General features: G+C 44.2%; 1 protein-coding gene across 2 annotated transcripts in view; it reads left to right on the forward strand.

Moving 5' to 3' along the window:
- The window catches only part of raver2 (ribonucleoprotein, PTB-binding 2), a 70,569-nt gene that overhangs the window by 1,656 nt on the left and 56,133 nt on the right, over positions 1–12,780 (forward strand). For both annotated transcript variants that reach the window (XM_076277864.1, XM_076277865.1), the window contains exon 2: positions 11,912–11,978. In XM_076277864.1, coding sequence (XP_076133979.1) covers positions 11,912–11,978 — 67 coding nt within the window. The remainder of the gene's footprint in view (positions 1–11,911; positions 11,979–12,780) is intronic.

Raw genomic sequence — 12,780 nt, forward strand, 5'->3', positions numbered from 1 at the left:
GTCATTGACGGTATATATTTGTGTGTATAAATTCCAGGTCACTGACATTTCATAGAACATACTTATTGTCAGAAGGAGCTGTGGACATAATGGCAGAACCCCCCCTCAGGAGCAGAGCATAATTCTCTGAGTGTTCCTAGACAACTTGCCTCTCCTCTCCTTATGATGACACATCTTTAAGAAAATGCCTTTTCAGTGCAGCACTCAACAGAAATATTATTCAGTGTTTGTGACTGATATGAGGGCCACCTTTGCAGTGGTGAGCTGTCCATCTGCTCTCTTAGCGAGTGGCTGGGGTCCAGTGTAGCACTCCATGTTGGCAGCTCATAACGGGTGAGTTACACTTGAGGAGAAGATGGTGTCAGAAACATGGCCTTGGCACTGATCAGGTCACCGCGGATGACACATCCGTGGGGACAGATGTCAGCATGTCTGCTCTCTCACTCCCCTCCCCTCCATAGCACACGTGTGGGTTACCTCCATGTTTCTCCCTCTTCCATCTTTTACTTTTGAACACACTATCACAATATATTAACGTTTTACCTCTGATATGTTCTTTACATACATAAACACATCTATTTTGATTTCTCTTTCTTGTTTTCTGTCTTTCCTTCCTTCTTTCTATCTTTTCTTCTTTCTTTCTTTCTTTCTTTCTTTCTTTCTTTCTGCCCTGCCCTGACTCACCCACTCTGGCACTCTGCCTCCTTGGGCCTCTCCTGACTCTCATCCCCTGTCTGCTCCACAGGACTCCTGCTATCAGTTGAGCTATTTAATTATTCAGTGGAGCTTTGGAACAGGTGAAGCTCGTCACAGATTGGGGGCTTGGGGGAGGAGTCAGGGGGTGTCAAGGGGATTGTGAGCAGGTCCCTGATTGGCCCTGTGTCATGTGCCTGTGACCAGAGAGAGAGAGAAAGACAGAGACAGTGGGCGTGTTTTGAGGGGCTTTGAGGTCTTCACCTCACTCCACTGTCTGTCTCCTCTTCCTCAGCTTCTCCCTGGTCTGGCCTGTTGTTTATGTCACAGACAGATGTAAAAATTCTCCCCGTAAAAATTCGTAAAACCCCTCTTACCCCACACACACACACATTCACACTGGTGCATTTTAAATAGCTGTTTATTTGCATTCCCCATTGGCTCCCCCTGTGCTGTGTCTGGCGGTGCGGAGCGGAAATGAGCCTGTCATGGTGCCCACACAAATTCACACACAGACACATACATTCCCCCTTGAAACTGCCACAGCTCTGGTCATTCACTGTGTGTTTCCCCACTGGAACAATTCAAACAAAACAACATGGGTTAAATAAACTCTCACACAGATACACTGATACCATCTGACTGTAATTTGTCATGTTAGTTTGGAAAATATCTTCCTGTTGCGTTCTGCTCCGTGGTCTCTGTTCTGCTAACTGGCAGTACTCCTGGTGGACATCATGCTCAGTGAGGCAAGTGACGGCAATCTGTTGTTTTCTTTTCAGGTGTAGTAGCAGTTCATCCGTTTGGATATTAATATTTAAACTACTCTAACAAAGAACTGGATGTTTTCTAATTAGTCAGTACTTTTAAGAAGACACCGAAGGAACACTATTAACCTGGAATGATTTGATTAGACCCATAAAATTAGTAGTTTTACGCAAAAATGTAGTTCATAACCATGATTGTTGCAGCCATCTCTGAAAAGAACATTTTGTATTAATGCTACAAGTCACTCATTGCTTTTGTTTGACTAGAGGAAGGGTTGTTTAATCTCTCCCCTTATGTAGATAGTGTAAGCAAATAGTGTAAGCTCTGAGTCAGCTTTCTTTAACGTTGAAAGATGCTGAAAGATTAGAATCCTAGGGCCCCTCTTAAATGTAATAACTTTCAGTTTATGTGTGCGTGAAGCCGTTTACTCTACTTTCCGGGTTGGTGTTGGTTGCTGCGTGCTGGCAGCCCATGACTGTGTTTGCTGTTTAGGTTGCTGGTAGGGATGGTGTTCAAACTCTGCGTGACAGACGATACCCTGGCCGCCGTCTGTGTTTGGCTGTTTACTTGCCAGTGTTTAGCCGTGCACTGTGCTGCACTTGTAAAGCGCAGTGTCCGTTACAGTGGTGATTTGCATCTGGGGCCCCGTGTGGGACGAGCTGCTGAGTTTATAGCTGGCATGAGCTCATGTGTGGGAATAGGGTTATGACCCCAGTGGGTCCAACCTGCACACAACACCAATATGACTATGGCTGTGCTTCTGCACACCGACTGCTCAGCTACGTATTGCTTACAGTGGTTTGGTTGATCTGTTAATCAATTATTAAGTCCATGAATTAATTAACTGATCACAATGTTTATTGGCATGGATAAGCTTGGCTGAAACCACATCCTTATTTTCAGAGTAACCCTGCAGCTAAATACCAAACTAATCAATCCAATAACCTTGAATGGTAGTGAAGAACATGTAGTAAGCCACATATAGAGTAGGTAATTAAAAAGTAATTAAGCACAGTAATTACAACTACATAGAATAGCATATAACCACTGAAAGTTGGTAATGAGATATCCTGAGTGCAATATCCAATCAGACTACCTTTCCGTTGCCTTTCCACGCACACACCGTACCTTTCCGTTGCCTTCCCAGTTTCCACACACACACACACACACACACACACACACACACACACACACACACACACACACTCACACACTCACACACAGCATCTGACTATGCGCATTACACACATTCAATACGGTTATGTCCTTGCAGATGTAATGTGAGGGAGTGTACAGCCACACAACCGTTGCAGGGCATTGCTAGGGCTGTGATATGTGAGGAGGGGTTGTTCTTTGCATGGAGCATATTCACCGTAAAATGAGCCTCCTCTCCCAAGGGCATTTCCTGTGTGTGTGTGTGTGTGTGTGTGTGTGTGTGTGTGTGTGTGTGTGTGTGTGTGTGTGTGTGTGTGTGTGTGTGTGTGTGTGTGTGTGTGTGTAGCACATTGCGGTCCTAACTCATCATAGCGACTCTGAAATGTTTCCATGAAACTGTCCAAACAAAGTTGTTTTGTGTGTAATGTATTATGTGGTCTAAGGTGAAAGTTCCTCACAAAAGTCAACTATCCGAAGTCCAAAAGTTCAAAAGTCACGACCTTTTCTCATAATCGTGATAATGAGAATCCTCAGTGCTGAGCCATGTCCTGCAGATAGATAAAATTGCTCGTCATTCAGAGGCGGGTTGCAGCAGATGTTGTAGATCATGTTTATGAGCCCGGGCGGCCCGGGTTCAGGGTAGCTGGTGGCCTTTCGGCTGAAGTGACAGTCGCTTTGAGGGTGATTTAAAGGGAGAGCACATGCCTGTCAGTGTCGGGGCTCACAGATGCTGGGGAAGGGCGAGGAGAGGAGAGGAGAGGTGCAACATGCTCCCAAGTGGAGATTAGCCAGCCTCCCAGCCCCCAGGATAGTTCAGCAGGTGTCATGTCATGTTAAAGTCTCTCAGCACCACTGCAGATGTGCCCATATCCAAGTGTGTGTGTGTGTGTGTGTGTGTGTGTGTGTGTGTGTGTGTGTGTTTGTATGTTTGTGTGAGAGAGATGTTAAATGGGGAATTGGAGAGAAAAACTGTCGGAAAATCCTCATATACAGTGTCAGGTTTATTCATAGTAGTTCTTAGTGTTAAGCCGGTACTTAATGTAGGTGCACGTTACGCTGAATTTGTTCCTGACATTGACTTCTTGAGGGAAGTTAACTCTTCAACAATAGCAATGCAAACTTGACCTCTTAGCATGTCTTTGCCTGAAGGACACATCCAGCATCAGCTGTCACTAAGTAACTAATAGGTCATTATTTTGAAAACAATTACAAACATTTCTTTAAGTGTAATTTTCTTTATGTGCAGTTTCAAAGATCTTCTGTGGGTCCCTGCTTGTATATAGAATTAAGCATGTACTAGTAGTGTATTGAGTTTAGGAATTATACTATTATGTTTACATGTGTTTCTCCAGTCAAGTGATATTATTGCTAAAGCAACTGTTGTCTTGAAATCATGTTTCAGTAGTGCTGCACCAGAACAGTCATCCCGCTGTATTGTCTGTTAAGTTTGGATGAGAGAGAGAGAGAGAGAGAGGAGAGAGAGAGAGAGAGAGAGCTCAGGTGTGCATATCTGTATTCAGGAAGTCCTGAGCTTTAGTGATGAGCAGAAAGACTCCCTTCAGTGTGGGATGCTGAAGTTCTGTGCATCCATAGCTCTAGGTTGTGGCGTCAGACAGGACAAGACAAGCTCTTTGTTGTCTACTAGCTAAAACAGCTGCTTGCCACCTACTTGCCAAACACATGCAAAGCGATCAATGACAAAGTGGGCGAGCGTTTTAGTGAGTGAGAAAGGATGGACCGGTAGAGTGGTGTGTGTGTGTGTGTGTGAGAGAGAAAAAAGGACTGATAAGGCATGCATGTGCAAGGATGCGTCACATACAGGTGTGTGTGTGTGTGTGTGTGTGTGTGTGTGTGTGTGTGTGTGTGTGTGTGTGTGTGTGTGTTTGTGCCGCCAGGTAGCTGCCCTTGAAGTGCCTCTTTGGTGTGTGTCCAGTGGGCTGAAATCAAGCCACCGTTTCCTGCCTCGCTGCTCCCTTCCTATCTAGCAGTCCCCACCTGCCCCCCCAACCTCTGGCTCTCCCAGTCCCAGCCTCCCTCCCTCTCTCTCTCCCTCTCTCTCTCCCTTATCTCTCAGCTACTGTACTTATCTCCCTCGCTCTGGATCTAACACTCACACAGCCCACCTGCTCGGTCCTCTCTCTCTCTTTCTTTCTCTCTCTGTATCACTCATTCCCATTGACCAGTTTCTCAGTCACTGCATCAACCCATCAGTACCCCTTTCTAACACTGTCATGTATACTCACATCACACACACACACACACACACACAGAGAGTAAGGTGGATTTATTAAGGCAGGGACAAATTAGTTGTCCTCACTAAATGACTGTGTTTATGAGAATAGCCAATTTAATTGGCTTTCTATGAAGAAGGGCAGATGGATCTCAGTATAACTACCGTTATGAATATGAATTTATTGCAAAGCATGCATATGAATATGATTGCCAGCATAACAGTGACACACACAATAAAGGTAAAAGATAGACAATACAAAAGTTGTGACTATTTGAAATTTGTGTTGAAATAAACACTTTAGAATGTATAGAGCTTGGGTGGTGGGGGTTATATGGTATGAATAATGATTATTGATAGGAAAATCCATGTAGGCAGGCTCTAGGGCCCTGGGCCACAACACTTCATGTGGACCCCAATAGCTTCTCGCACACACACACACACACACTTAAAAACCTCAAATGTATTATTTAAAAAGGTCCATTTTGACTGGTGACCTGTGAGATGAAGCAGCCCCTGCTGCTCACTCAAGGCCATGGCTTTGCATGTGGTAACTGTACATTACGCCTCCAGGCTGACCTGACCTGTCAGTGATTATACACTTTGTTTACATTTGCCTATTTTTCACTCTGTCTAAATGTCTATTATATTGCTATTAGGGCCTCACAATTGAGATATTAAGAGCACTGTCTGAAGTCATTAAACAAACTGTGCCTTGAGGCCCTGATATGTCAGTAGATGTTAAATAATTGGGCTTGGTTTTGTATGCTCCACATTTTAGAAGAAGCTACTAAACCAGACACTCCTAGTGCCCTTATTACTGTAGAGTGAATGAAAACATTTCTGTTTTGAAATGTTCTTTTGAAATGTCATGTTTAGACTTACTTGAGGTTTGTGGTCTTAAGTCTTTAATGTCCTTTACATGATGTGAGTCAGCCAACTTGTAAGCTCTAAGTGTGTTGTCACTGACATGATACACACTGTGTGGTATGTGCCACATGCATTATGTAACATTGTAAACAGAGCAACACGTGTGTCATCATTACTGTCTGTCTGTGCTGGTCTTGTTGCTAGTGCTGGCAGTGACCGCCACACACATGACTCGGGTCAGGAACGGCAGTAAAATGAGACGGACAGTTCACCAGAGCAGGCACTGACACAAGCACTCCGCCTCATCTCAATCTGAAAAAATATTGGCACTTTCAGAGGAAACTCATAAACGGACATCCAATCACAAAAAGAACAAAGGGTATGGACAACACATTTGCTTTTATGGGTGTCATAAACGCTGTGATGACAAGCTGAACAGCTTCATGTGCCCCTCACTTTTTAATCAGGTTTGTGCAGTCAGTAAAAGTTCAGTAGACAGGCCAACTATAACTTCCTTCCTAATGTTTCCCTCCCACAGTTTTCCCATACTTTTATATCTTTTATCTCAAAACATTTTCACTCTATGCACTCTAGCCAGAACACATTAACATTTACTACCCCCCCCCCCCCTTTCTCTCTGCCCCTCCGTTGTCCATAATCACTGCTAAACGCTGTCCGTCTGTGTTTGCGTGGCGTCTGTTGGAGCCTATGCAGCAGCAGCAGGGTTACAGTGGGCTGACTGGAGCAGGCCTGACCCCTGCATAGCACGAGGACATGAACCCCATGTCTTCCCCAGACCTTCCACCTCTCCCTTCACTGCCCGCTTTTATCCCTCTCCCACCTCTCTTCTCCTCCTCGGTCTTTCCCTCTCTCTCTCTCTCTCCTCTCTTCCCTGCTCCTCCCCCTACTGCCTCTCCTTTGGCCTCCAACCAGGCCAGATGCTCACCACTGAAATCATGGCCAAGTCCATTAAATATTAATGGCAGCTTGTGCGTAGACATAGAGAGATATATGGGGACTGAGAGAGGGAGAGAGAGAGAGAGAGAGAGAGAGAATCCCTGATGTCTTAATCCCTGTGCTAGTGTTATTGTGCTCAGGATGGCTTTTTATCCATTTAAAGCCCATTAGTGTATGTGTAAAGGAGCTGCATTAGGAGGATACTCTCTGCCTGTGCTCACCCCCTCCTCCCCCCATATCTTTTCCCATCATCTCTCTCTTTTTCCTGTGCTATCACCCCCCCCCCCTCTCTCTGATTGGAGATTGAGTGTGGCAGCTTCTCTCCCTTCCTGTACTCTCTGTTACTGTCAATTACAGGGGGGCTGCTTCTCTGAGATGTGCTCGGACGCTGCAGGAGTTAGCAGATGGAGCCAAATTGAGTTTACAGTCAGGCGCCCAGTGCAGTCCAACTACCAGAGGCTCACTGTGAAGAGGGGTGTGTGTGTGTCTGTGTGTCTGTGTGTGTTTGTGTGTGTGTGTGTGTGTGTGTGTGTGTGTGTGTGTGTATGTGTATGTGAGTGTGTGTCCGTGCGTGCAACTGTGTGTAATGTATGTGTGTGTGTGTGTGTGTGTGTGTGTGTGTCCGTCCGTGTGTGCAACTGTGTGTGTGTGTGTGTGTGTGTGTGTGTGTGTGTGTGTGTGTGTTGAATAAGTGTGTCAGCTTCAGTGTTGTCAGCAGTAGGAGAGAGCTTCTCGCCTGTCTCCTTGTCTTAAAGTGTGTCAGACACTTTGCAAAGAATAGAGCGAGAATGTAAATGATTTCTTAATGCAAATATTCTAAATGCCGTTGCCTCCTGACTGGAATTTGAATTTCATGTTTCCCTTGATTATGATAGAGAGGTGGCTACTGCAGTGAAACTTCTATTCAGTGAAACTCCATGCTGTTACCATACACACACATTCACATGCACACACTTGGTGTGCACATACAGTAGTGCACAATTATACCTCCGAACTCACCTGACCTGAGTATGGTGATTACAGTAGACAGTTTGTTTACATCTGTTTATTTGCGCTGTGTGTCTGATTGTCTATTACACTGCTATTGGGGTCTCACAATTATGATATTAATGAAGAGCACAGTCTGAAGTAATTAAGCAAACTGTGCCTTGGGGTCCAAATACTCATGCACACATTGTTAGAACATTGTTAGAACCAAACGGCTCGTTTTGGGTGACATAGAGGAGACCACAAGTGGATAAAGGATTAACAAAAAGGGGTATTTATTAAAGTAAATATGTATGAAAATGTGAAGTGCAGTCAGTATTAGTGAGATGGTAAGGAAACAAAGGTGTGCTGTAAATCAGTAATGTGCAAAACCCCAACAAAAGACAAAGCCAATGCATGCTGCGATGGAGAGAGGGAACCCTGAACCCTGGACCCTGAAATCAGGTGATTAGCAGCACCAGTACCATGACTCCGGCCTGCAACACAGAAACAGACAAAGACAGGCAAGCAGAGGCCAGCAGGGTCGTAACAACATTTACATAGGGGTATACCGTTTCTTTGAACAGATGTTCACCTGCACATCTGCAGCCTACAGTCCCTGTGCTGGGGTGGAAAGCTGATGATACACAAGGCAACGTTTTAGGCTGTGTTGCTGGGCAATGTATTGGCCCCATACTGGGCTACTTTTTATGTGCAGAACTTTAATTATCAGCAGGCTAGCTGTCATCATTATCCAATCAGAATGCTGGTTGTGAATGGGGTTGCACAGAAATTGCTCAGTAGCTATCAGTTGCTCAACCATCCCTTCCCCAGAAGGGAGAGAGGAGACTGAGAAAAGATAGGGTTCTGATCCATGGATACAGTTATTAGGTCTGGACCAGAGGGGGCGTTCTGAACCATCAGGCCTCAGTGAGCAAGTGTGAGAAAGAGAGAGGGAGAAGGAAAGAATGATAGAGAAAGAAAGATTGAGCTCTAAGGGAAGTTGAGTTCTGAACCAGAGGGAGTTCCGAGAGCCAGAGGTTATTGTTAGAGTTAGCGGGCTGCAGAGAGAGAAATCGCTTTCAGCAGCAGGAGAGAGTTGAGTTGTGAGGCAGAGCAGAAGAGAGGAGAGGGGAGGAGAGGGGAGGGGGGGAGAGGAGAGAGGGCTGTAGGTGGGAGCTGCACAGCCAGGCATGGACCATGTGGGAGGCAGCCAGGTCATTGTGGAGGAATCCATTTTACATGTGTACAGCCTCCAAAGTGAAAAAAGACATCCAGCGTGCTTTAAAATGTGTTTTTTGCTAGTGGAAGGGGTGCTTTTGTGTGGGTGAGTTGTGGGTGGGTGAGCGCTCTCTTGTCCTCTTTCTATATATATACTGTGTGTGTGTGTGTGTGTGTTAGTGCTGGGTGGTATACCGGTTCACACCGAGAAAAACCGGTGTATATTGTTGAATTTTTAATATACCGCCATGCCGGTGTATTTGATTAGGCCTGCGCCGCGCGACAGTGTTTCAGACGGGACTTTTTTCACAGCACGCATGGTGCGACTGCGAGGCAGGCATAGTGAGGGTAAACACAAAACACCTTAAGTTTTTCCCCTGAAGTATGACCCTTAAGGCTTAATTTATCATTAGGTAAGGGGTTTATTTAAGGGTGTTGCACAGAATACCTTAAATTGTTTCTTTAGTTAAGGAAAAAATGTTAAATGATACTGCATTGAAAGGGATTTACCGTCACGAAAATTCTATTGAGATTGTTCAATAGCTGTAACCAGAGCCATATAAAGGTACCTTTATATGGCTCTGGCTGTAACTAGCTGGCTAGTAGGTGATGTCATTAGTTAGCAACCCACCGAACACAGTGAAGTTTAATGATCTTATCATTCATCTCACCTTAAGAATATTCGCTGAAATTATCCAGGTAGCAAGTAAGCATGTTATAGACATGAACTGAGCAATTTTAGCTGGCTAGTTAGAAATTATCCTGACTGTCATTAGTGCACCAAAACATACTTTTTTGTTAATGTTTTGCCTAGCGAACCGAACCGAAGCTCATGGCAGGCTAACAAGACATCTACATCTACATGAAGTTAACGTTAGCCAGAGGTGGAAAAAGTATGAAAATATTGTACTCAAGTAAAACTACCAATACTTTGATGAAATATTACTCAAGTACAAGTTAAAATACCGATCATCTGAAAATGTACTTAAGTAAAAGTAAAAAGTAGTTCATTTAAAATGTACTTTAAGTAAAAGTTACTTAGTTACTTTTTTTTTTTTGGGGGGGGGGGGGGGGGGTACCAGAACAAGTTTACCAGAGACTTTCTAATGAGGAGACAGCACTCAAAAAATCCTCCATAGTAATGCATGGGGTTAGTTTGTAACGCCAATATGGCAGTTGTCTACATATATCACAACCCTTCCGCGGCAAAACGTCGACATGCGAATACATTGAACCAATCTTGTGGTGTGTTGTGAATAGATTGAGCCAATCATGTGGTGTGCTGTGAAGACATCGTGCCAATCATCTGTTGTGATCTCGCCGCTGGAGCAAGATTGGTGTCGTCTTGCGTTGGTGAAGCCTTACGCACACGCATTTCTGCAGAAATAGATGCCCGATAAGTGCCCAAAAAGCGTTGCAATATGGCCGCCGAGTGAAGGTACTTGCCTTAAAGGACTTTGGTCCTAGCTCGAGTTGCTGCAGCCAGCAGCTAAGGCAGCCATGTTCATGCTCCCAGTGTGTAGCGCTATAGCTGCAGCTACTCAAGCTAGGTAAAACCGATTGTTTCAGTTTTGTTCATACCGACAGTACTCGTGACGTGAAAAATGTCAAAAATGTGAAAAATCACCGGAGTTCTCCTTTAAGTTTGAGCAGTAGTTGATTTTCAAAGTTAGTTGCACTCATCCTTGGTCACTTTGCAGTGAACAGTAATCCAGCACAACTGAAAAGCCCCTGCAGGCAGCTGAGGCAGGCAGGCCAATGTTGAGTTGCAGATAGTTTTTTTATATTTGGAAATGAGCAGAAGGTTCAGCAGAACTACAGATCCGCTACCCGATCTGGCAAACGTACATAGTGCGGTTATAGCCGATAGAGGGCTGTGAAGCGAATGCAGAAGTGCCGTTCACCCTGTTACAAAGTTGATGAACCACTGAAACGATTTTGGAAACATTATTTTAAGGTACAAAAAACTTTTTGGTGTTGCTTTAAGGTAGACAGCCAATGCCAGTGGTCACCGACCATGCATTATATATATCAGTATTGAGTAAATGTATTTCGTTACTTTCCACCTCTGACGTTAGCCTACCACTAACGTCATGCAAACCACACAATAACAATAAGGCATGTTTCTGATAGGCCTATTTGACAGAGTAAGCATATTAGCAGAGAGGTTTTAAAAAAAGTATAATTATTGCAAGTTGCACTACTTTTTGTATTGGTTTTATACGTTTTAAATGGTTATATAAGATGTTTGTGAAATTTGCACAGTAAAAGTTCTGTATTTTGACTGCAATTGTCTTTGCATTCTGATTAGATTCTTCATTAGAATCATGAGTGGCTCTTTGTAAACAGCATCATTTTCTGGGGCCATGCAAAACTGCATTACCAGTGTGGAGTTATTCTACATCATGACAGTAAAATAGACCATCCTTAGTCAATGTACTGCAGCAATTCCTCTCTCAACCTGTAGAAAATGCTGTGAACATCTGATTATGCATGAAAAAAAAATACCATCATATACCGTGAAACCGTTAGAATTTTGAAAAAATATGTGATATACATTTTTGGTTATACCGCCCAGCACTAGTGTGTGTGTGTGTGTGTGTGTGCATGTGTGTGCATGTGCGTGCAGATCAATCTTAAAGAAATAAGTCTCATGTGTTCCGAGTATACTGACATTTTATCTGTTTGGCATATTACAACTTGGGTATATATTTTTAATGTCTCAGAAAACCTCCTTTTCATATTCCCAAAAAATTATGGACACACGTCCGGATGTGCAGAGCTTGACCAGAACTGTGCTCATGTGCAAAATGTAGCCACACAGCCTTGAGGTGCAGATTGACTTCACAAAAATAATCATCTTGAAGCACTTCCTCTCCCAGATATCAGATGTCTCTCTACCTTGGTTGTAAATGCCAGCTTTGTAGTCCTTCAGGGAGGTTCCTTCAGGAGAAGGCTGTGTAGCACTGGAAAATCCTGTCTCACTACCTTTTGTTTCTTTTCTATTTTTCCTCTTTCGTAAAATATCTTTTTTCTCTCTCTCTCCCACAGGAGGTCCACGACATTTTAAAGGAGTACGAGCTCAAGTACTGTTTTGTCGACCGGAACAAAGGCACAGGTAATTGCCCTGTCACCACCATTATATCACCACAGTGCTCCAGTGCACCATTATATCACCACAGTGCTCCAAGAAATATCAAAGGATCGATCCTCTGGAAAATGGATGCCTGCTTGTCAAACTTTGCTGCCAGCCATTTCTGGTGGTTGTACAGTGCCCCAAAAAAACACACCTTTCCCATCCACCTTACAGCCCTTAGCCCCTGGTGTCCTACAAAAGAGCTGAAAGGTTAATGGTGTTTGTCTGGAGGAGAGAAGTTTAATGAAGAGCGAGGAGACAGGCTTATCTAGTACTAGCGTTTGAGTAATTAGCAGCTTGACTAGAGGGTGGCCTGGTGCACTTTGGATTAAAGTTTTGTGTGACTTCAGAGAGACTAGACAGTTCTTTTCCACCTCACTTTAATTGAATGGAATGAATTTAAATATATGCAGTGTCTATTTCACACCCCAACAATGCACATTTGGCCAGCTTTAGGTGGAATCGGGAGTGTACGCGGACACAGAAGAATGTGTCTGGAGGGGACACTGAGCAGCTGAGGGGAGTGAGAGGCTGGTTTGTGTGGGATTGTGTTCAGATAGCCTCCGCTAGCCCATCCCGGTCATCGTGAAAATAAGATGAGACGCATCTGAGTCACACACTGGCTTCTCTTGACTTTTTTCTCATGCTCGTTGCTCTCTGGTTTCCTACCTCTTCTCCATGTTTGAACATCTCGTTTGAGCAAACTCTATAAAGGAAGGCCCACAGTGTCAAGGAATTCCAGTCGTCCTCTTTTGAATTAAGGCTGAAATGTTCTCAAGTCAGA

The sequence above is a fragment of the Alosa pseudoharengus genome, unplaced genomic scaffold, assembly GCF_046254945.1.
Source record: "Alosa pseudoharengus isolate Yale_2024_CS ecotype anadromous, Long Island Sound unplaced genomic scaffold, YU_APseudo_1.1 YU_APseudo_1.1_scf_11, whole genome shotgun sequence".
Taxonomy (NCBI): domain Eukaryota; kingdom Metazoa; phylum Chordata; class Actinopteri; order Clupeiformes; family Clupeidae; genus Alosa; species Alosa pseudoharengus.